Here is a 24,019-nt window from a genome sequence, read left to right as displayed (position 1 = left end):
CATCCCAACATAAAAATGGGCCCAATCCAACATGCATACAAACGGGTCCAGCCCAACACACAATGCAAGAGTCACAAATATAGCTAGCATACTGCACGGTATAGTGAAAAGACCCATCTCAATTCGAAGACAGACAATTCTCACACTCGAGCGGCCGATGCCAGAACTTCCCACACTAATCAATAAACAATAAGATCCTAGTGAGAAATTAAGGTAATTATTCCCACTCAAAAGCCTTAGCTCATAATATCTTTCTCTCTCTGGGGTAAAAGATAATTTTACCCTACCAAGTCAAGAACCCACTCCACTTGACCCTTAATCCAAATTGTCCAAATTTCTTATTTTTGGTTCAGTGTCATGCGTACCTATGCTCTACGCCCTACATAGATCCTTATAAGGAAAAATGGGGCAATATCATGCTACGCCCCGCATAGCCAGGATTACGACCCTCGTAATACCCTATTATGCCAACTTCTTATTAAGCACTTAATGTAGAAAGACCAACCATCCAATTCTCATATTTGGACCTAATAAACATCATAAGTGATAAAGTCTTCAACTTTATGCCTTTGCATGGACTAAAAGAGAACAATACCAAACCCTAAGTCCAAAACACACCCCAATGCCCAAATACTCATGCATGGAAGGATGGGAGTGACCAAGCTCCCATTTTTATCACTCTCCAAGCTCAGAAATGATAGAAAATGAAACTCATGAGGTCTAGAGTAGCCCATGTTCATAAAACACATAACTAGCTAAATCTATCAAATGAATTATCAAGGTTCAAGCTTTATACCTTATACAGAATGTTGAAGAAGAGTAAAGTTTGGATCTACAAGCTTGCACTCCCAAGCACACCTTCAATGACTTCCTTATTCACAAAACACACAAGGAATCAGACAAATGCTTCAAAATCCTCACAAAATAGCTAGGGTTTCGAGGTTACTGCAAATGAGGGTAGAGGTTGAGCACAGGAAGGCTCCCAAGGGATTAGAGCCTTTAAATAGGGCTCACAGCCCCTCAATTACGGTTTTGATCAGTATCGGCTATGCCCTACATAGCTAAATCTACGCATGCATAGATCATTAAGAATGCGTTCCTCCATCAACCATTATACCATGCGTAGCTACAATACACCTTGTGTAGGGAAAAACTTCCCTCTTCCTGCTCAACTTCAAACAACCATAACTTCTTCGTTTCAACTCCAATTTCGGCATTCTTTATATACACAGAAATGTATTCACGAACCCCATAATCCTATCTAGTTACTTTTAGCTTAACGCATGCCAATCTAAAACCATAATCCATGCAAGAAGCCTGACCTGTAACTTTTATTTTCTACCCTACGGTTCAAACACGCGAATCAAGGGCTTAGATTTCACAACCAATATTATCAACTTTTAATAAGGTCCAAACTTTAATTTCTCAAATCCCAAAGTCTTTACATGATCGAATTACAACCTACAATCCCTAAATTAAGAAACATCTGAAACAGGGTGTTACATTATATTTAGTTGTGGATTTTTTTGTACAAAATTGTGAATTGACTGTATTAAGCTGCAAATTTTTTTAATGAATTTTGAGTTAAAATATAAATGATTTATGTATGAATGTTTGTAATAATTTTCTTGTGAATATATTTAGATTGTGTTGTATAAATATGTAAGAATGTATTAGTTTTTATAATTTTTTTGTATTAAGCTAGGAACTAGTGAATTAATTGGTTTATTAAACTGTGGATATAGTATTTAAGTTGTCAATCAATGATTTTACATATAGATCTGATTTGGAAAGAACGATGATTGTCACGGGGGTATGGGCGCTAGTTGGTGGTGATAGAATTGTGTTGGTCTTCTTTGAATATGTGAATTAGTGTATAATGTATTTTATTAACTTGTAAATTTACATATTAAATTGAAAATGTATTGTATTACATTATGTATTTTATATAAATTTCTTAAAATATGAATGAATATATGCATAAAAATAGTAGAATGTGAATTAGCGAATCAATATGTTTATTAAACTGTGAATATGATATTTGGAACTGTGAATATGATATTTGGAACTGTGAATATGTCTTATAAACGATACATTCTTTTTAAAAAGATCTATAATTTAGAAAAGAAAATTGAATTTGTCAATGCATAATTCTATTTTTTTAATTAAATTTTGTATATTTAGCTGTAAAAATGAAAATGTATACGTTCAAAAGTGTTACCAGACAGATGGAAGCTATAATATTTGTTCTATTAAGCTGTGAATACGAGCAAAAAAATGTCACTAAGGGCGTGTTCGGCAAAATTAGCTGGTAGCGAATAGCTTGTAGCGGGTGGCGGGTAGCTTGTAGCATTTTGTTAAATGCTACATGAAGTAGCATTTTAATTTGGAGCGTTTTGTTTAAACTAAACGCTAAAAGCTTGTAGTGCCAACAATGTTTTATGTTCAAAACGGAGCATTTTGTCAAACGCTAGAAGCTAAAAACTTTCAAACGCTCCCAAAAGCTCTGTGTCGAACACGCCCTAAGTTTGTTTTTAGTTTAATGGTGGTCTAACGACAAGTGACAACTGTAAACTAGAAAAATAGAAAGTTGGTTCATATAATATTAACTAGTTGTGAGACTTATGTACTACATAAGTTTATTCAAAAAAATCAAAATAAATAAGATCTAAAATTTTAGAAAGTTTGAATTTATAAGGAAATAAAAAAAATATTTTAAGTATTAAAATTGAAGTGTTCATTTTTGTTTTGAATTTAAATAAAAATTTAAAATAATTGGATTTAGTTTAGAAATTTAAAAATTGTAAGGAAAGTTGCACTAATGAATTTGATATGTATTTATTATTATATTTATTATTATATTTATTACATCTAAATATTATATGAATTTTAATAAAATAGAAAAAACCAAAAATTAACATTTAGATATAATTTAATTTAAAATTATCATAAAATATGATATGTGACATCATGCATGAAAAAATAACAAGTTATATAAATGATTTTTATTTATTAAAATAGATATTTGATTTGTCCAAAATGTTTTTAATGAAAACAAATATATATATAATTTTAATTTATTTATTTAATTTTTGAAAAGAAAAATATAATAAATAGGATGAAAAGGGGAAGATGGAAAGTAGGGTAGAGAAGTACCTACCAAATCCAGCACTAACTTCAATCACAACCACTCTTTCTCTCTCTCCCACCAACTCCTTATTTATTTCCCCACTCAATTCCCCATCATCAATCTCTCTTCTTTGTTCCTTCTTCTTCTTCTTCTTCTTCGTCTTCCTCTTCTTTCCTCCTGCAATGGTGCGATCGCCTTGCTGTGAAAAGGATCACACCAACAAAGGCGCATGGACCAAAGAAGAAGACGAACGTCTCGTCTCCTACATCAACGCTCATGGCGAAGGCTCCTGGAGATCTCTCCCTAAATCCGCCGGTTTGAATCGCTGCGGCAAAAGTTGCAGGCTCCGATGGATTAATTACCTCCGACCTGATCTTAAACGTGGCAATTTCACCCCACAAGAAGATCAACTCATCGTTAGCCTTCATGCAGTTCTCGGCAATAAGTACGTCTTCTTCTTCTTCATTCTATTGATATTCTATTCTTTATTAGGGTCAAAAAAGAGGAATCTCGCTTCATTATCCTCGTTCGAAATCATGATACAAATGAACCCATTGATATTCTTCATTAAATAAGTCTAATTACATTTACGTATTTACGTTCTGTTACAGATGGTCAATGATTGCGTCAAGATTACCCGGAAGAACAGATAATGAAATCAAGAACTACTGGAACACCCACATCAAGAGGAAACTAGTTGTCAACAACCATCAAACCACCACCAATGTCGTAAAAACCATCGAGGAAGCACCTCCGACACCACCGGAATATTCTACAAAGATTATTGATACATCAACTAGCGGCGGCGGCGGCGGTGGTGGTGGTGTGAGTAGTAGTAGTACAACTAGCGGGTTATCCAGTGAAGAATCCATACCGGTGACGAATATCACACACCCTGACATCAACCTTGAGCTTTCCATTGGTCTACCAATGGTTTCTGATCGGAAACCAGTGGTGGTGGTGCAACCACCGGTTTCTGCGTTTTCTTTATATAAAGAAAGGATTGGTGATGGATGTGGAGGAACTGTGAGAAATAGTGATGAACACTTGTTGTATGTCAAAGAGCATAGTATTGGTTTTAGTTGGTTTTGGTAGGTTTGATTTTTTTCTTTTTTCAGCAGATGTAGATGATAATCATATTAATTACTGTATGTAGCTAATTAGCTATAAACTTTTTAGCCGATTTTTTTTGGGCATAAACAATTTTGATCTAAAACCATATCGAAACACATCCGATATGACACAACTAACATATGTTACATAGTTATCCAATATTAGATGACTAGTGTAACATATGTAACATATGGTATAGTAATTCGATCTTTTGAATTTTGATATAATTATTATTGTTATCCAATAGCATTAATAATGGTTAGGTGGTCCTTGCTAACTCGCAAGGTTGACACGTGGGCAGACCATGCATAAAGATTGGATTAAATGCGTGTGTACCATATTAAATTTGTTAGGTTCGACCTTGAGACCAATTAAAAGTCGACAAAACGTGTTAGGTTGGAATTTAAGAGCAACCGAAGATTGATATAAAACTTGTTAGGCTAAAAAATTTAAAGACAAATTAAATGTGATTCTGATTGATTCATTGATGGGTGAACCTGACATACGTTTTGATCAGGGAAATCACTATTTTTTACTTGATACTGGTATACACCAACCAATAATTAAATGAAGTTACTTATTACTCGCAAAAAAAGTACCGAATTATATTGTGAACATAATCTTTTTAACGAAAGGAGGCCCAGAAAATTGTTGATTTTTCAAGAAATGATTACTACATTGCTTCAATGCTATGTTTTCCTATTTCGAATTTGCATCACATGAACATTGATTTTTATGACTATGAAAGAACAGCCATGACATCAGAAGCACGAAGAGCAATATACTCAGAGCCATCTGTTCCTTTGAAGTCGTTCCCTGCATATTTTGAGTAAAGAACAGTGTTTCCTGGAGACAATGGAAGCTCTTTTCTTTTTCCTTCTTCATCTAAAGGACCAGGTCCTACTGCAATCACCTGTAATCAAGTCACATTAAGCATCATTAGACGCAAAAGAAAAAAAAATTAAGATACAATGTGACAGGTGTCACTTACAGTGCCAATAGAGGGTTTTTCTTTGCTTGCTTGTGTAAGCAATAAGCCACCAGCTGTCGTTTCCTCAGCTTCCTCAACCTTTTATACAAACATTAGACTTGATGAGAATGTAAAGCAAAAGTAGATTGCTATGTATAAATTACAAATTTGGTCCCTGTGCTATGTCATTGTTTACAGTTTAGGTCCAGAAAGGAAACTTTTTTCGCTTCTGGTCCTAATTGCAAGGTTTCATAATGATTTTGATCCATGAATTGCTATAATCCAACTATTCAACTGTTAAGTTTTTTATAATGACCAAATTTGAAAAATTTGCTCCATTGAAAAAGATTCCTTTTTGGAAGCTTAATAAGGACCAAATTTGTAATTTACTCGAACTATTTGAAAACCATTTATCCCTACAATACTTTATCCAGACACACGTGATTAGCCAGTTCTCATTCAACATATGGAAGTAGAAGATCAAATTAAGAGGATGATATATTAACATGGTCATATTTATGGATGCCTACCCAAAATACCCTTAAGAGTTTTATAACTAACCTTGATAAGAACTCTGTCATTAAGAGGTTTCAAATCCTTAACATCTTCTGTTTCAAGAATACCAACAATGTCATCTTCCTTCAGTATGAGATGATTTGATCCATTAAACTCAACTTCAGTCCCTGCATACTTGGAGTATACAACTGGGGTACCAGTCTTCAAAATAATTATACGAATAGTTAGTTTAAATTATTTCAATACATACATTTAAATCTTAAGTGCTTTTAGCAATAAGAAAATAATTACTACCTTGACACCAATTTCCACCTTGTTTTGGCCAATTGTCCTGCCTTCTCCAACTGCAACAACTTCACCACCTTGAGGTTTTGTTTGTGCAGTTGATGGGAGTAATATACCACCTGCACTTTTCTGCTCAGCAGCCTTGATTTTTACCAACACTCTGTCACCCAATGGCTTCAATGAAGTGTACTGCAGGATGAAATGAAAGATCACGTTTATCAGAAAGTGTTTTGGAAAGAATGGAATCTTAACACGAGAATTGCAAAACTAATTTTGATTCTGATTTTAACCACTTTCAACACAAACATCCGAACACCACCTAATCGTGATAACAAGTTTGCATTTGTAGACGCCAAGAAAAAGACTCACGAAACCAAGTTTGTTAATCAAACTCCATAAAAGAGAAGCTAATAAGTCATTAAGGTGGTTTATCATTATCAAACTTACTACAATTCGAATATCAACTTCAACAAAAAGGAAAACTAAGGTATACTCGTAGTGAAAGTGATTGGTTGCCAAATGTCAATTAAGAACAAGTACTTCATTTCCTTGAGCCTTTTGTAGGAATCAATACTATTGGCTATTATACAAAGCAAAAAAGCAGGTAGTGTATAAAGAGTAGGTAGCAGAAGTAAAAATTGGTGCAAGAATTGACCTTGGGAGCAACGGTAGTAGCAGATTTGACGACCAGACTACGGGTTGACCTGAGTGTCGAGCTTCTAAACGGAGAAGACACCACAATCGATGAAACTTTGGATGTTGAAGACTTCAGACCTTCAAACGACGGAAGAAAGCAGGTCGATGTCAACTGAGCAGCTGCCATTTCCTAAACCTAAAACAATCCACAATAAAATAAAACCAATTCAGTAAACCATAGGTACAGATTCGTTTGGATTATGCAATTCGCAAGTTAATATTCAACGTTAAAACCGATATAAATTCAAGGCTACTGTCGATTTTGAAACTAAACAGCAATGAATTTACATCAATCAATTACAACAAATACAAGTTGTTAGAGAGACAATTCATACCTTGGGGAGAGATTAGGTGGTTGCTGTGATATTCCTAGTAGTGACTGAAAACGGAGAGGATAACAAAACCCTAGAGACGAAATGATGGGTTTTATATTTCCAAGAGACGTTTCCAGAAGGTTTGTTTATCTTCGTTTTGTTTCTTGGAACTACTCCAAACGACGTCGTTTGAGTGGTTTTAGTTAAATCTGTTAAACCAGAACCCATCTAACATTGTTTTCTGCCCATATTTTTCTAAGTTAAACACATTCACAAAATGACAAACTTTGTTTGGTTCTTGACAAGATGTGTTACATTTTGTTACATGATTGGATAAAATTTTCAGATTTTTTTTGTAAGATTAAAATGATAAGGACATTAAAGTATTTTACACAAAGATGCAAGCCTCTTTCCTATCTTTTTGGTGAGATAAGAAATCATTAATTTTGTTTCACTAACATCAGTCTCAATGAAAAAAATAAAACGCGATTGTTTTAAAACACAAGTTTAGTTACATTACCTTCAAAATTATTTTACAAAAACAAAGAAAATAGATGCTAACAATTTCAAATCGCTACTAATTTCCAATACTACCCCTCGTGGGACGACAAACATGATTCCTTTTACGAGCATGATCTTCACTATGATGTTGTGTTCGACAAGTGTAACCATACCAACAATCTTCCCTTTGCACCGCATCGGCAGGTAGAAGCTACAAGAACAAATTCCAATGTCAGGATTTCACTCACTCAGACTGCATTTGTTACACAGGACATGACATAACATGACACAAGCTTTCTAGAGATTTCCCAATCATGAATTCAAAAAGTCAATCACCCGTAATCACAAAATGATGTCTCCAAAATTTTGACTTTTGAAGACATAAATTTCCTCCAATTAAGAAAAAAAAAAGGTAGTTTGACTTTTGTGGTCAAACATAATTTACAAGTGATTGAAATGTGGATATACGTACATGTTTTGGTATGCTGACTCGATACCAGTACAAGAGGAATGACACTAGCTTATCAAAGCAATCACTGCACGAAAACACAAATCAATCAATTTTAAAAATTAGAATCATTTTCCAACTTAAGTCAAAGATGCTAAAAACTATTTAAATCCACGGCTTAATGCACGAAATAGCAACACACTTTCATGTATAGTATAGCATCCTACTTCTATTTCATTCTATTACAACAATTTATTTGTATATTGTAATAAAAGTATGTTGCTATTTCTTGCATTTAACCAATAAATCTATTGTGCAAACTCATAAAACATACTTGCAAACATGTGTTCCAGCTGTAATCATCTCTGTGTGATTCAGTGGCATCCTTGTACGATCTGCAATGTTCATAATTTAAGCTCTTAATAACCACATTTGACTTTTGATTGTCAAATGTTTGACTTTTGACTCTCAAACGTGTTGCTTTAACTCCAAAGATTGATAACAACTTAGCTTTGACTTATAAACCACATTGGTTTTCAATTTGAAAGTAACTAGTTTGACCTTAAGACTTGAAAAGCATAACTTTGTTGCATATTTTGGTCTTAGAATGACATTTGGTTGCACCTTTATATTTGAAAAACCATTTTGTTGCATAAATAGGAAAACGAAATGTGCAAAGTTGTTGCATTATTTTTTTGCATTTAACATTTTAACCATTTTCTAACTTTAATCATCATAAAGCAATTGCTTTACCTATTTCTCGATTATTCAACTTTGTAATCCATTCTGAGACAACATTCTGTAGAGTTTTCCCCATCTGTCTTATACATCTTTCAGTTATCTGAAAAATATGCTAATAAGTAATCAAATTCCATTAATGTTTATAAACATAGTATGTATCTCATTAAGGTTCTGTTTTACATGACTTAATCTGATAAACTATATATGAATATTTTTTATGTAGAACAAAAGAAAGTAGCTTCTTACATCTTGTTCATGTCTGTTCCTTTCATGTGCCAAAAAAGGAATTCTTGTTATAATCCTTTCTGCAATCTGTAGAATGTTTTTACAGGTTGAATTACAACAATTTTTAATCTAAAACCAAAAGGTTATATAGAGAACTTTTAATCATGCTTTCAAAAAATATACACCATGAAAGCAACATTGATAAATAAAGAGAAACATAGGAATCTGGATAATAGAATAAGCAAAGGTAATGGAATGAGTCATTACATTCCATGGTTCATCTGTAGGAATGGAATGAAGTTTCATATGAAAATTTTATATTATATGTAAATATATATTGTATATAGTTTTACTTTTAACTCTACTTTATACATTAGTTGATTATAACTAATGAAGTTTATATTTGCAAAAATAAAATATTAAAGATAACTAAAGCTCATTAGAAACAAACGATTATATCATTATAATAACAAAATATATTCTAGCTATTTTTCGAAAACATAACTTCGAATTAGTTAAAATACAATCTATGGTATTGACTTTACGTTATACGTTATTTTATTATAGTTACTGAACTTTTTTATTTAAGAAGAAAATATTAAACATAATAAAAGCTCATTAAAAACACATATAAGATTATAAAAAATATATATTTTTGAGCTATAGAATTGAAATTCAACTAAAATCATATCAAGTCTCAATCCCATTTGATTCCATCACACAAAGCAAACATCTTTTTTTCTCATTCCAATGGAATTAACGATTCCATTCCATTCCTTCCCCAATTCCATCATTCCAAACACAACCAAAGTTTCATCTTCCAAAAAACCAAAAGAAAAAAAATGAGAAAATATCAATAGCTTACTGGTTTAAAAGTATCAAAAGCACACATATGAAACGAATCACTTCTTGTAACTTGTTGAGAATTCCAATAAGCACCACAAAATGCTCGATCACACCCTATGCCTTCAAACATAAGGAAAACATTAATCATTTTCACAACATAAACAATCATATGATTTAAATAATAAAGTAATAAACTCCAAGATGAAACTAAATCGAATTATTTTACAACACTCACAGTGTTGTGGTATATTAATATCTGTTCTTGAAGGCATCATTCCTCCACATGCATGACATTGAAGATGCACTGTGTGTTGATTACATCGAAATCCTGCATATTCTGTGCCTAAATAATATGTAAAAGAATCAGTTGTGTATAAATGTAGAAGAAAGATTGGTGATTTGTCATTATTAGCACATGAAGTTCAATAAAAACAGATCCAATTTCAACTTCCAAGAATCGAAATGATAACTTTTTAACTTCAGAACTTTTGTGGAATGATCTTGACAGATTGTATAATCTATATCAATTTTGTTGTTTAAAAAGTACTAAGGCCATGTTTCTTTTTTTACACCAGATAAATGACATTTTATATATTTACCACATTGAGCACATGCAAGATTTGTGCCACTACTACTATTATCTTCTTCAGACACTGAATGTGACCTCTTTCTTCGAGGCTTCTTTCCATTGTTAATCACCTAATGATCATAAAGTTCAAGCATTATCATCAGAAGTAATAAAGATTCTTTACTTAATTACAAAATCTCATGAAAACAAACATATGAAATACAACTATGCGAATGATTTGACTTACAAGAGGTGATTTTATTAGTGAATAGGTGTTTAAAACCGCAAGTTCTTCATCACTTCGCCTTAAAGAAGAATCACTTTTGAGTATTTCCTACAAATAAGAAATGTATATGTGTAATATGAATAAATTTATTAATAGAATGATATTTAAATCTCAAATGGTACCTCTTCAATGTTGTGGAGAAAGTGGTTTCTTCCTACAAATTGTACAACTGCTCTACAATGGGGACAAAGAACACTTGCATGTTTTGCTTGTGACCTTTTTAACCACTCTGAGAAGCATCCGTTGCTTTAAATAACAAAACTAAAGAATTAATTGAAAGTTTATTTCTTTAAGAAAATGAAATTGACAAGAAATTTACCAAAAGTTATGGAGGCAAGGTGCAACTGTGACAACATCATGCCAAATATTTAAACATATGCTGCATTTTGCATGGTCTGAATCTAAAGAAATCTAGAATAAACAAAACACATGTTTATCACTATATGATAATTGAACACTAAGTGTTGTATGAAGAAAGTGTTGTTTAAAAAATATTTGAGAGCATAATGGGACACTGAATCAAATAAATTAGGGCAGATTTTATACCTTTAACACCTTCTTGGAAGGCTCATCCTTTGGCATTACTTTGAATCTGTAACTCAAATAGCCTTTCAACATCAAAAGAAATCAAAAGATTACAATTGGCACTTATCTTTTTAAAAAAAATAAGTAAAAGGTTTCTCTTATTAGCATGATGTTATATAATATACCTTCTGAAACATGTCCAGGAATTATCTCACTTCCACAACGAATCATGATTGTATCTTCAGTTGAAACATCAGTCCCATCAACATAAATCACATTTAAACTGCATAATTATATAGCATTTAATTTCAATATCATAGGACTTTGTTTTTGTTTTTTCTTATACTGTGAAAAAAAATTGGTTCAGTGGTTAATGTTGCTTGTGAATATATAAAATGTAGTGATTAAGTACCTCTTATTTTGTAATGTTGCAGAAGAGAGATCTGAATTTCTTGTAATTTTACACCATTGTTGCTTTTCAAATGAAGAGATTTTAACCTCTGAATTTATCTCCACTTCTTCTAACCTCAATTCAATATCTGAAATGTTGTTGTTTGATGGAACTGGGACATGATTGTAACAGTTTATCAGGACTTATATATTGCAGGTTACTCTTTGAAATAGTAAAAATTATGAATCAAGAACATTTTAACTTTTTACCATCATTTAAAAGATCCAATTTTGCAATAAGTTTTGTATAGTTGCTACACGAATATTTGGCAACAATCAGACTGAATAAATGTCAAGTTATGAGTTTTAAGAAAGCTAATAACTTGATTTGGTACTTATTAGTGTAAGTGAAAATTGTGATTTCTTGAGTTTTTCAAACCCCAATATGGCTAAAAGCTAATATCATTCCAGGAGGTTGTCTCCTTAATCATTAATGAGTAAAAGTTTGATTTCAAGAGACTCCACATCAGGTCATGTACAATTCACACTTTGTTCATCTGTTATTAAAAATTCCTTTTTTCCAATATTTAGCATTTCATGTTTAAGTTACAAAGTAGTTAGGCAAAGTATTAATGAAATAACCCTAAATCAATCAAATATCAAAATTGCAGTGAAAACAAGAGATTGAGACAAGAAACCTGATTCTGGTAAATGTAAGATTACTTATCTATCATTGACTATTATTGATTATGCAATAATTTGATTATTGAACTCACGATAATCGCTTTAATCCTACACATTTAAGCACCCCCTATATTAATCAATAAAGATAGGAATACCCATAAGGGTAAATTTGAAATGTTTATTCGACTGTCAGCAAGAAACCGCAGAAAGGTTCAAGATTTTAATAAAGGAGCCATGGAATCCTCAGTGGCAATCACATACGCAAATCGATAATGTGGTTTACGGATGATTCCTTTGAGAAATAATTTCTATGTGCAACTGTAAACGGGGCATGTAGCGATTGAGAAAAAGGAGAAATTTTGAATGTTAATTGAAGAGCAGAAAAAGAGGGAATACCAAGTTTGGACCAAATTTCATCGGATGGCTTTGAACCAGAACCCTCGCCTTGTTCCATTTCTCGCTTTTCTTTGCCTGCTTACCGTTGCCTTCGCTCTCCAGGGTTTTAATTTCACAAGGCGTCTTCCTACGTGGTTGCTTCTAAAAGGAGAATAGAGAAGAGTGCTAAACACGAAGGATTTTAACGATTATTTTTTTGGTAAATTTGGATTAAAAATTGATGTTTTAGACTTTTATCTGTTTACGTAATAAAATATATTTTTTCCAGGGCTCTACTCAGTAGTCTTTTTTCGTTTTGGGTTTTTGGAATGATTTATTGACTTATTGGTTTTTGTCACAAAAAAGTTAATCCAAAATATGATCACCGGTTTGTTTACCCTTTTTGCTACAAACAAGCAACTATATCCACCCTAATTAGGGTTGTGCATTGGTCGGTTTTGGTCGGTTTTGGACCCAAACTCAACCCAACCCATAAAGGGTTGGTTTTTGGATTTCATAACCCAATCGCTTTCTCGGGTTCTGAGTTCTATTTGGACGGTTTTTCGGTTTTTTGGATTCAACTCATACACTCACGTGTTTTGGGTTTAAACTCATGGATTTTGGGTTTTAACACATTTTCTACAAATAAAGCAACAAATCCAATACTTCAAAAAACATCAAATTTAAGTTAAATACTTCAAAAAACATGAGTCTTACAACAAATAGTATATTACAAGTTACAACCAAAGTCCGGAATAATCTATTACAACCAAAACAAAATCAAGTACGGGTGATTTCTCGGGTTGGATGGGTCGGTTTCTTGGGACGGTTTGTCGATTTTAAGTATGGATCGGTTTTACGAATTGGATGGGTCGGTTTCTGGGTAAAAACCCGAACCGAACCTGACTTTTTGATTTTTAAAAAAATCAAACCGTAACCGTCGGTTTTGCTTCTATTTCGGTTTCATCGGTTTCTCGGTTTTTGGGTTTGGGTTTGCACGTTTTGATGTTTTAGACTTTTATCTATTCATGTAATAAAATATATTTTTTTCATTGCTTTACTTAGTAGTCTTTTCGTTTTGGGTTTCGGAATAATTTATTGACTTATTGGTTTTTGTCACCATAAAAGTTAATCCAAAATATGGTCACGGGTTTGTTTACCCGTTTTGCTACAAAAAAGCGGTATGTCCACCCTAATAATAGTTTATAAGAAAAAAAAAACAAATTTTTTTAAGTTTTCCTGTTTAAACCAAAAGTTTATTTTAGCAATTAAAATCATTTATTTTTTTCATTTTGCTCGATGAACAGGTTTGCAGGTTATTTTAATATACTACGCAAATAAAAAAATTCAAAAAAATATACACGTTAGGATATAAGGTTATTCAAGATTAACAGGTGAATATCATGCTTTAGTATCAAAATGTTTCTCATTATATCATATGAATATGGTGTTATAATGATATTGTTTTTGCTTTATAAAAATAAAGTTACATGCAAATGTTGAGGTTAATTGGTGGATCCATGAGAAGACAAGGTTTTTGTACTTTTAGATGCTTCCAAGAGGTTTGCTAATTGCTTAACCTTTTTTTCGTAGGATCTCTATTATAGATAACTAATTTATTCATGTGGTGTTTGATTGCATGATATCCAACCATAAACTTTAAAAATACCAAAGATTTTCGAATGTAACCAGGATGTAGTATTATTGCATATATGATTGACTTTTTATTTCATATAAACAATGCACTGCATTACTATCAATTATGTTCAAGGAAGGTCGGGAAAATCCTTCACAATAATGCAAGGAAGCTTGAGTTTTTGGGATTGAGTTAAACTGTTAGATATGGAGTTATTGATAACCAGGGGTAAAACTGGATATTTGATTAAGTGTTGAGTTGCAGGAATCACACAAAGTGTAATTATTAATTTACATGACACATAAAACCAAGTTAAGGCATCTTTTGATGTAAAACGTTAATGTACATTGCTTTATCAAGAATTAATTATAAAAAGATGTGTAATAGAATAATAATGTCATGTGTCCGATAGTATGATGATAATATAGGAAAACAATGTAATGTGTCAAGAACAAAGTCGGTTAATCAGTAAATGAAGATAAGGAGTATAATCATCATATACTTTCTTCAATTTTTGATACACACACTATAAAAGTAATCAGGGGTGATTTGGGTGATTCTTGAAAAAACTTGGAGCTTGAGGATCAAGGGGATCAGGGCCATTTCTACCTGAATCAAAGGTACCATCTTGTTCTTGAAGCTCATTTGAGCTCTAATGATAAAATTGATTGAGATGATGAAACCTTAATGCTTGAATTAAAAGAAAGTCATTGTAGTAATGATGTAGAAGGCTCATTGATCATATTCCAATCACTTTATATTAAACTTATATCTTAATTCACATATATTAAAAGGGGTGATTATGAACCCTAATTTGGTGAATTGTTAGATTAGTGAAATGTTATGATATCTTAGTAGATTAAGTTAAATGAATGAATTACACATGAAGCATAATTAATTTTGATATGGGAAAGTTAACCATGAGATTAAGTCATATATATGACGTATACATGCAGCTTTAATGCTCGAGTTGATGAATTAAAGAAAAATGTGGAAATAAACCTATGTCTTAAAGAATTAAGACATATAGATGAACTTGAACATCGATAAGAATCAAGACATATAGATGAACTTGAACATCGATACTCAAGGTAATGAAATGATGATTTTAGTAGGACTTAATCTATGTATTAATGAATTAAGACACATAGACAACTAAGTTCATGGTTTATAATTAGTTGTACATAAGAGGGTGTATAAAGTTGATGAAAACATTGAGTCAAGAGTGATAGACAAATGAGTTATATCTTGAGTTGTAATACTTACGAATTATGTGTTTATTTGATAGTGTTTGGGGTTGTGAAACTGGAGACAAAGATTGGGCTTTAAAAGTTGAAGACTGGTACATGTAAATTATTACAAAGTGAGTAATTATACATTCGTCCATCTTGATAGTTAGTAGTTAACCATCATTTGAATATGAATGTGGTGTGGGAAGAACATCAACAATTAGGGGGAGGGTGGGGGATAATACCTAGTAGCCTTTATGGTTGTAACTCTATGGTCTAGGGAAATGTTAATTTTAGGGATAACCTTTGTAGCTTTAATATCATGAGGAAGCATTATTTAGGTATGGTAATAGCCTTTATGGTTATAATACTATCTATCGTTGAAGAAAACTAACAAGTCATTGGTAGCCTTCGTGGTCATAATACCATATGAACTTAGAAACATGTGTATATGTGTTATTTGAAAGGTACAATGTGAATAATTGTAGCAATGTTTTCATTATTACAAGGTTATAAAAAGCGTTTGACGTTAGCTAGACGGGGATTAAACAGGGAGCCTAAATTACTAATTTGTTGAGTTTTAAAAAATTAAATATGACTAATATTATAACAAAGTTTGTAAATACCACTAATATCATAACAAAATATGTTAATATAATTAATACGATACTAATCATTTCTCAAATATTTATATTGAGATAAAACTTATTCAAAGTGTTAAAATTTCATCGTTTTCTAGTGTTTCGCTCATTTTGTAGGGAGTGAATAATTGTTAGGCGTCTTCTAGTATGTTAGGTAGCGCATAGAGACTAATCAAAGATCAATTGAGATTTTTACAACATTGTTATTATGATTGTTATTGTGATATTATTATTTAAGGATAATGTTGCTCACTAAACTTTAGTGGTCTATCTGTTATTAATTGATGCGTATTTGAGGATCTACCGATCCCGACTGAGTTAAGGCCACAACAAAGAGAAAACTAACATGGAGTAGTTTTATAGTTTTGCATTTTGGTTGTATAATATTTTAATACCCGACTCGGTCTTTGGATGTTTTGTATTGTAAGTAATATTGTGATAACTAATTGTATTTTGCAAATTTTAATATGAATGTACACCTTGTTATTTTGTAAAAAGTGAAAAAGAAATGAGTGTACTTTGTGTTAAATTATCGCGTGTTACATTAATTTAAGAGAAGTGATCTCCAATGCATATCAGCTATAAAATACCCTACACTATACAATATGAACAAACAAATGCATAACATTTAACACACCCTCGGTTGGAGCATAGGGTTTCCAAATGCTTAAAGTATCCCTAAAGTTCATATATAATTGTTGTAGGTAATCATTTTGTGAATATATCTACAAACTGATGTGAGGACAGACGTGTATCATCGAACTTGACCAGATAACATGTTAACATGTTTACTGACAAAATTAAATTGATTTTCCACATGTTTGGTAGTGTTGTAGTAGGTTAGATGTTACACGACACTTACATACAAGAAAAAAACAACAATACTATTGGATAAGATATAACCTAACTCGAGGAGATTTTGAAGCCAAGCAACTTTGGCTACAACATTATCTACCCCGATACTCAACTTTGGTGCTAGACCGAGAAACAACATGTTGAAGTTTAAGTGAGCACGAGATGAGGTTGTCACCAAGATAGAAACAAAACCCAAACACTGACCGACATGTCCGAGGACAACCATCCCAATAAGAGACAAACAATCGGTATGAGATAGACGAATCGAAAGGCCATGCGTAATACTTCCCTGAAGTAGCGGGGATACATCTGAGGGAAATGAAATACGATTCTCGCAGATCATGCATGTAGAGGAAAATTTGTTGAACCACATAAACAATAATCAGGACAAGTGAAAGTGAGATATTGTAGTGTTCTAACGAGACTCTGATAACGTGTCGGGTCTAAAATGGGGTTGCATTCAGAAGGGAGCTTTGGATTAAAGTTGGTAAGTATCCTGCATGGGATGCATGTTTTCATGTTAGTACGAACAAGAATCAAGCAAAGGAGGATTGGGAGAGGAACAAACCAGATAGGGTCTTGGTAGTATCATTACAAAGAGAGAGAGATATCCCAAGTCAGACATGATGAAAAAACCCATTATGGTTGGGAAAGGAGGATCTAATCACAAACTTGGGAACAATTCCGGACCTTTATATACTTTGTTTGAACATATATCCAAAATCACATAAGACAATTTTTTTTCCTTTTTAAATGTCTAATCATGTTCTTATTCTTTCTTCTTGCATGTAGGTTTCGTGGAGAAAACGAAAACAAGTGGTGATCTTAATATTGTTGGTGAATTTGGTGCTAGGATTCTATTATGTATATCTTGTTGCCGATTATATGGATGTCATCAACAAACACAACAATGACAAACAATAAATCTTCATTGTTCTATGCCATTATAACCGTATTTCTAGAGTCTTTTACTATTTTACTAATTAGATTTCGTGAACATGTAACCTTTTAGGTATGTTTGGGAGTCGAAGGCTTGTGGTTTTAAACTTTTTACATTCATGTAATGATACAACGTGAGGAAAAACATTTTTTTTAACCTTAGGTCATTTGGGAAATCTTTAGGGAATGTAGAGTTTTTTTTCGGGAAACATATTAACAAAAGGTAACCTGCAAATCTGAGCAAATGAAAAAAAAATAGTTGGTTTAATTGGTAAAAATAACTTTTGGTTTAGAACGAAAAAAAGTATAAGTTTTAGGTCTTTTTTAAAATTAACCATATCAATCAACATAGAACATGAATTTATCAAACGTATGAAAATGCCGAGAATGCTATAGCATTTGGCTTACGAAATACCAATTATTCGGTGCACAAAAATTAAACAGGATACACGAACAAATCCAACACATAATCTCTCTCATCAAATGATGTATGTAGAATGAATCCGCACACAAAAAAAATCTAATTGAAAACGAGAGACTGTCTTGTTAGAAATATGGGATGAACAGATTGCTTGGATTCTCAGAAAGTCGTGATTCACTATCAAATTAAAGTATTTCGATGGTATAGATCGAACATTCAATTGGATAAAATTCAGAGATTCGAAATCAAAGAATGTATGTGAAATGTTCTTTTAAGAAAATGTACCAGAAAATGACCAAAAAAACGGCTATATGATTCCTGTCTGAAAACTGTCACAAGACAGTTACAAATTGTCATCAAAACTACCAAACCTGTCATAAAACGGATCTCTAGGAAAAAGGTCATTTTTCTAAAAAATTCAGATTTTTGGACCCCACCAGGGGGTGCTGCCCCTGGACCCCCGTTTGTTTGTTTAGGGGCTTTGCCCCTAATCAACAATGTACTTTGAATCATGAAAACTTGAACAATTGTGCACTCCTACACCATCCTACCTTGTTCAGTATTCAACAAATCACTTTTGGTCAACAAATTTAATTCTATTATGTGAACTTGAATACAAGTGCGTTAGGAAGGAAATCTTTCGATGGTTTTTATTAATTCAATTGTATAATGGGAACAGGATTTATATAGGAAAGGGATTACCAATCTAGCCTGCTATACAGCCTATAATTAAGGATCTAAAAATGATAACTTATACAACAAATAATGCTATTATTCTTGTCTTAGGAAGGAAATCTTCCTATGGTTTTTATTAATTCAATTGTATAATGGGAACAAGATTTATATAGGAAAGGGATTACCAATCTAGCCTGCTATACAGCCTATAATTAAGGATCTAAAAATGATAACTTATACAACAAATAATGCTATTATTCTGGTCTTATCTACTTCCCATATTTGCTCTCGCCAACATATTACACTTAAATAATATTGATGATATTAAATACCAACACGTCTTTAGAAAATGTACTAAGAAATGATAAAGGCAGGTGAAGTTTAAACTACATTGAAACATGGCAATCGAGATGTTTGATTGGTTTGGTACACAATCTTTATTAAGAAGAAACGAAACACGCGATAATTTGACAACAAACCACAAACAATTGAGACACAAGCTAGTAAAACAAAAGAAATGTTTATAAATAGTCCAACATAATTACCAGAACTTCCTTCTTTGTAGCACATATAGGTGTTGAGTTTGTGTTTCTCGTGGTGGCACATGCGGACAAGATTAACTTAGTAGAAGTTGCTTCATTAAGTATGAATTCAGCGACGGTGGATGGAGGGGCGGCGGCACCGCCGTTGCACTCGACGCTTCTTCTGGATCCGCATTCGTGTGCGGCGTAGGAGAATCTTCCAGTGGAAGCGGTGGAGCAAAGGCTGCCTTCTGACTAGTTGGGAGGGGCGGCGATGGGATTTGACTGAGGGAAGCCGGTGGTGGATGGTGATGGAGCGGCGGCACTCGGAAGAAGTTTCACCTTGTATTGATCCTTGCTGATGTGTAGATTTAAACAAAGATGGAGGTAAGTGAGAATAGTGATTAGAGGTCAATATGTTGTTTATTTACTTTTAACAAGACTTGATAACTAGGGAATTTCCAAACATCCATTAATTGCAAGGTTATAGCAACTTCTTTTATTTTATTACATCCCCTTTTATTCAAATGATGAGAGAAAAGTTTTGGTGTCAAAAAATATACCTCATGTGAGTCGCCAAGTATGTTGGACTTCCTTCTGGAAAAAGCTCTAAACCACACTTCGTCTTAAGATGGAAACAAATAAAAAGCAATACAATAATTATCATTCACATACGTACATCCACTTGGACATGAACATTGTGTTATAGAAGTTCAGTTAAAAAAACAGTAGCTGTTTGTAGATAGATAGGTCCGTCAATGAGTTGGGTCAAGATCTCAGCCTATGTATTTATATGATCCAACATATCTAGAAACTTGATCAATTCATAGCTGGATCCATCCATTAGAAAAATTAAAAATACAACTTAACTTATATATACTATATAAAAATAAACTCTTATTTGTTAAGGTCAATATAACCAATAATAAATGTGTTGATTAAGGGAAAAATCATTTCATTTAAATAGATCATGTTATGATCCATCTATTTGAAAAGGTTGAGTCAAAATATCTAAGGAATCAATTCTAATGCAATCCATGGACAACTCTAGTTTTCAAAAGCTTATGGATATCTACATGTTCTTGGCACACCAGTAACACATAAAACATGACAAAAAGATATTTAATAAGAATAACATCTACCTTCAAAGCTGGCACCATCACCAACAAGTGGACGATAATATCTATTTACTTCAGTACCATGCACCAAAAAGCGCTCATTCTGCAAAATATATTGTCCTGTTGTTAACTGAAATCCAGTGAGATGTCCACCAATGATGTGATTCCATGATTTGTAATAACCCAACACATCTTCTTCTTCACCATCTTCATACACAAACATCACCCCACACTCCTTTGTAACTTTGTCTGGTCCCTCTATTACAGTAATAGTAACCTTATCACCACCTTTCATTTCCTTCATCCCAAACATCCAATGGCTTAACAATATTACACACCCTCCACCTACACTCACCTTTTGAATGTAATGTTCGTATATCCATGTCTGTTTTTTTGTTCTATTACTTATTCTGATCAGGGGCAAATTTAGGAAACTATCATTTGAAAATTGAGACGTTTGCACAAAGCATAAATTCAATCCCCTGAGATTGTTAGGAGATGCTGGGATTGTAAATGTTATTGATGGCCCCTTTCTTCTATGCCTAAGTTTCTGTGAACAACTTCGTAGAGTGCATGAAGTTCATCAAAGCCACCCACTCTACGAAGTTGTTCACAAAAACTTAAATCAAGAATCTTCAATGATCCAAGCAACTTTTTCTCTCTAGAGCAGGATCCATTTAACTGCATGAATGGAGAATGGATTAATAGTGAGTTTCAACACTTTGAATGACTCCTCATGACGCCATATCAACATACTAGAAACACCTTTTTATAGGCCAATACATTCTCTATCTTTGAGGTGTATACAGGAACATCATAAACTTGAATTGAACTTTTTTTTGAAATGGCATCAACGAGTTGTTTTTGCAGATCAAGCAACCCATTATTTTTGGCGTCACATGTCCTACCGATATCTTCAATAAAGCAGGTTGCGTCAAATTCACGAAAATATAACTGGTAGACATATTTGGCTAAAGCTGTCTTCCCTGTGCCACCCATACCCAAAATAGTGAGAATGCCTCCCCTATATGATTCTGAGGAATCATCTTTCAACCATGAAGTGATGAATTCAATGGAATCACTCATCCCAAATAGTTGTGGCAGATCACTTATCATCTTATGTAATCTACGGTAGATGTCCTTAACAATCTCTTCGACAAACTCTGTCTCTTTTCTGAAATTTAGTTTTAATAAGTACAAAATAAAATATATAATACTAACAAACAGGATTTGGAGATTTAATTTATCCAAAGATCCCCAGTTGAAATTAAATTATCTTAGGTTAGTAATTCTCATTAAGTTTTTCACTTCAAAACAATGTCATGTTAGCAACTTGTGTAAATCATAATCTTCATTTCTAATAAGAATAGAGCTACTGTAATACAAAATTTCACCAAGAGGCCATCAAATTTCATTATATATATATACAAGAGAAATTATTTTTCATTACAAAAGAGGCTATTATTTAAAGGTCAAATGGTATAACTAATAGTAGGTTAAAAATTCAGCTTTTAGTAGTAAGCATGTGAAAGTTATTATATTGGTTAATCAGATAACATTAAATTATGTTAAAATAATATATGCATAGCAAGTTGTTCAAAATTTGATTCTAACCACAACTGTATCTAAATTATTTAAATGCATCAAAACTATGTGTCTTATAGGGTGAACAAAATAAATGATTTCAAGCATTAATCAAACAAAATTGGAGTATGGAAATATGGGTAAGAAAGTGGTTACCTGCCCTTTGCATACATCCCTTTTAAATTAGCAACTTGTGTAAGGGCATTAGTCCATCCTTCAATCTTTTGAGCCAATTGACTTCTTTTATTTGCATTTGTCATTTTCTCCATCTTCTGTTTGTGTTCAGCTATTGCAACTCCAAAGGTGCTTTCTTGCTTCCCAATATGGGTGGGCTCAACATGATAAAAGATAGGGATAACAATTTGGTTGGATCTCATACGTTGCTCAAGGATCGGTACCAATTCATCAAGACACCATGAGGAACTAGCATAATTCTGGGACAGCACGATAACAAAAGCCCTAGATGCTTTAATTGCACTCTCCAATTCCGGTTTTAGCTCTCCTCGAGTTTTAATCTCTTCATCATCCAAAAAGGTGGAAATATTTGCATCCAAGAGCGCCTTATGGAGATGATTTGTGAAACCATAACGAGTATCAACACCTCGGAAACTTAAAAATACTTCATATTTATGATTATTAGTAGATGAAGAAGATGGTCCTTCAACAAATTTTGAGAGAACAGCCATAACTAATTTCAGACTAGATCTACAATCACATTAAGAAAAGGTAGTGGCTTTTAAAGGAAGTCTAAGTCAACAACTACTTTTCATGAAAGTCATACCTTAAGGAATTTTCTTTGAAACTTATTAGGTTGAATTCTTCTTCATGCCCATTGATCTCAACCAAGTATTCTAATAATAACTAAATTACAAAAATCGTCCTTGTCCTTATATCCTTTATCACCTTTTGTGGACATGATGCAACGATTTTTACTTTTTGTTTCTTTTTTCTTCCCTAATAGTCTGAAACAATGTTTGATCACATTTTTAGTGACTAGATAGTTTAACTTATTAATATTTCAAAATGACCATATAATCATTGTCTCCTTTCATCTCTTACTCGAGAACCCTAAAATTGAGAAACAATGGATAAAAAACCATGTACATCATTGATATCCTTTTCTCTTTTACTGAACAACTCATCAATAGAAAATAAAACAGACAGAAACGAGAATTTTTTTAACAGCATGAAAAGAAGTAAATAACTCTCACAGAATATATTAGTTACCCAAAATGTTATAAAAAGTGAAACCCATGTTAGGAGGCTATGAGAATGAGATCCCCATAAACAGAATCGAAAAGAATTCTTAAAAATTCAATCGTAAAACCTGTATACGATCATATATAAAGAAAAAAGATAATCATCAGAACTGTAAACACTTTCATATCTTCAAAAAAAAACCAAAACTAATTTTTTTTGGTATCTTAGAAGTGACTGCAACCTGCACGACTGCACTCACCCATGGCCGCTCCTTACATACTCAAAATTACTAAGAAAACATTCTGAATGGAATTGAAGAAGAACGAAGAAACGAACAGAAAGAGGACGTGCAAATGAGCAACGCCGTGAACAAAAAGAGGACGTCCCCGGGGTTAGTTTTTTAAATAAAATATCCAAGGGTTAGTTTTCCCCGTGAAGATTATGGTCATAAGATATCCAACAGTTAGTTTTTTTATTAAACAACGACTACTTTGTGTATGACGGTTCATTTGAGATTAAAAAAAAAAATAGAGATCTTGAGATTCAACTCCAGCTATATATTTCTCATTTGCCGCTCTAACGCTCCA

General features: G+C 32.7%; 4 protein-coding genes across 4 annotated transcripts; 1 reads left to right on the top strand and 3 right to left on the bottom strand.

The window, feature by feature from the left end:
• Positions 1-3,194: 3,194 nt before the first annotated feature.
• On the top strand, positions 3,195-4,333 carry LOC111899419 (myb-related protein 308). Its single transcript, XM_023895272.3, has 2 exons — positions 3,195-3,575; positions 3,742-4,333. Exons 1-2 carry the CDS (start codon positions 3,313-3,315, stop codon positions 4,223-4,225), a joined length of 747 nt encoding a protein of 248 aa, XP_023751040.1. The 5' UTR covers positions 3,195-3,312; the 3' UTR covers positions 4,226-4,333.
• A 470-nt stretch (positions 4,334-4,803) lies between these two features.
• Positions 4,804-7,201, bottom strand: LOC111899418 (20 kDa chaperonin, chloroplastic). The gene is made up of 6 exons (XM_023895271.3): positions 7,046-7,201; positions 6,670-6,846; positions 6,024-6,203; positions 5,775-5,930; positions 5,235-5,312; positions 4,804-5,156 (listed from the first exon to the last, which is right to left on the bottom strand). Exons 2-6 carry the CDS (start codon positions 6,835-6,837, stop codon positions 4,983-4,985), a joined length of 756 nt encoding a protein of 251 aa, XP_023751039.1. The 5' UTR covers positions 6,838-6,846; positions 7,046-7,201; the 3' UTR covers positions 4,804-4,982.
• Positions 7,202-7,513: 312 nt separating this feature from the next.
• LOC111899417 (uncharacterized) lies at positions 7,514-12,792 on the bottom strand. Its single transcript, XM_023895270.3, has 15 exons — positions 12,635-12,792; positions 11,577-11,727; positions 11,350-11,447; positions 11,186-11,247; positions 10,959-11,050; positions 10,762-10,885; positions 10,601-10,687; positions 10,385-10,484; positions 10,021-10,128; positions 9,805-9,905; positions 8,961-9,026; positions 8,727-8,814; positions 8,308-8,368; positions 7,998-8,061; positions 7,514-7,736 (listed from the first exon to the last, which is right to left on the bottom strand). The coding sequence occupies exons 1-15, from the start codon at positions 12,690-12,692 to the stop codon at positions 7,602-7,604; spliced, it is 1,395 nt and encodes a 464-aa protein (XP_023751038.1). The 5' UTR covers positions 12,693-12,792; the 3' UTR covers positions 7,514-7,601.
• Positions 12,793-19,378: 6,586 nt separating this feature from the next.
• On the bottom strand, positions 19,379-23,039 carry LOC111899416 (disease resistance protein RUN1). The gene is made up of 5 exons (XM_052771821.1): positions 22,389-23,039; positions 21,414-21,822; positions 20,673-21,329; positions 20,094-20,155; positions 19,379-19,888 (listed from the first exon to the last, which is right to left on the bottom strand). The coding sequence occupies exons 1-3, from the start codon at positions 22,916-22,918 to the stop codon at positions 21,165-21,167; spliced, it is 1,104 nt and encodes a 367-aa protein (XP_052627781.1). The 5' UTR covers positions 22,919-23,039; the 3' UTR covers positions 19,379-19,888; positions 20,094-20,155; positions 20,673-21,164.
• Positions 23,040-24,019: the final 980 nt, after the last annotated feature.

This window comes from Lactuca sativa, chromosome 1 (assembly GCF_002870075.4).
Source record: "Lactuca sativa cultivar Salinas chromosome 1, Lsat_Salinas_v11, whole genome shotgun sequence".
NCBI classification, from domain to species: Eukaryota; Viridiplantae; Streptophyta; class Magnoliopsida; order Asterales; family Asteraceae; genus Lactuca; species Lactuca sativa.
This window is presented reverse-complemented; position numbering and strand designations above follow the sequence as displayed.

Excerpts from the sequence above, each read along its gene's own strand:
- LOC111899419 (XM_023895272.3), top strand. The coding sequence starts at position 3,313 with ATGGTGCGATCGCCTTGCTGTGAAAAGGATCACACCAACAAAGGCGCA. Across the intron at positions 3,576-3,741 it reads CATGCAGTTCTCGGCAATAA|ATGGTCAATGATTGCGTCAA; the intron begins GTACGTCTTCTT and ends GTTCTGTTACAG.
- LOC111899418 (XM_023895271.3), bottom strand. The coding sequence starts at position 6,837 with ATGGCAGCTGCTCAGTTGACATCGACCTGCTTTCTTCCGTCGTTTGAA. Across the intron at positions 5,931-6,023 it reads AGGTGGAAATTGGTGTCAAG|ACTGGTACCCCAGTTGTATA; the intron begins GTAGTAATTATT and ends ATTATTTTGAAG. Across the intron at positions 5,313-5,774 it reads ATGACAGAGTTCTTATCAAG|GTTGAGGAAGCTGAGGAAAC; the intron begins GTTAGTTATAAA and ends TTTGTATAAAAG.
- LOC111899417 (XM_023895270.3), bottom strand. The coding sequence starts at position 12,692 with ATGGAACAAGGCGAGGGTTCTGGTTCAAAGCCATCCGATGAAATTTGG. Across the intron at positions 11,448-11,576 it reads GCAACATTACAAAATAAGAG|TTTAAATGTGATTTATGTTG; the intron begins GTACTTAATCAC and ends ATAATTATGCAG. Across the intron at positions 9,906-10,020 it reads TATTAATATACCACAACACT|GCATAGGGTGTGATCGAGCA; the intron begins GTGAGTGTTGTA and ends TTATGTTTGAAG.
- LOC111899416 (XM_052771821.1), bottom strand. The coding sequence starts at position 22,918 with ATGGCTGTTCTCTCAAAATTTGTTGAAGGACCATCTTCTTCATCTACT. Across the intron at positions 21,823-22,388 it reads GGGATGTATGCAAAGGGCAG|AAAAGAGACAGAGTTTGTCG; the intron begins GTAACCACTTTC and ends ACTAAATTTCAG. Across the intron at positions 21,330-21,413 it reads ATGTATTGGCCTATAAAAAG|TTAAATGGATCCTGCTCTAG; the intron begins GTGTTTCTAGTA and ends CCATTCATGCAG.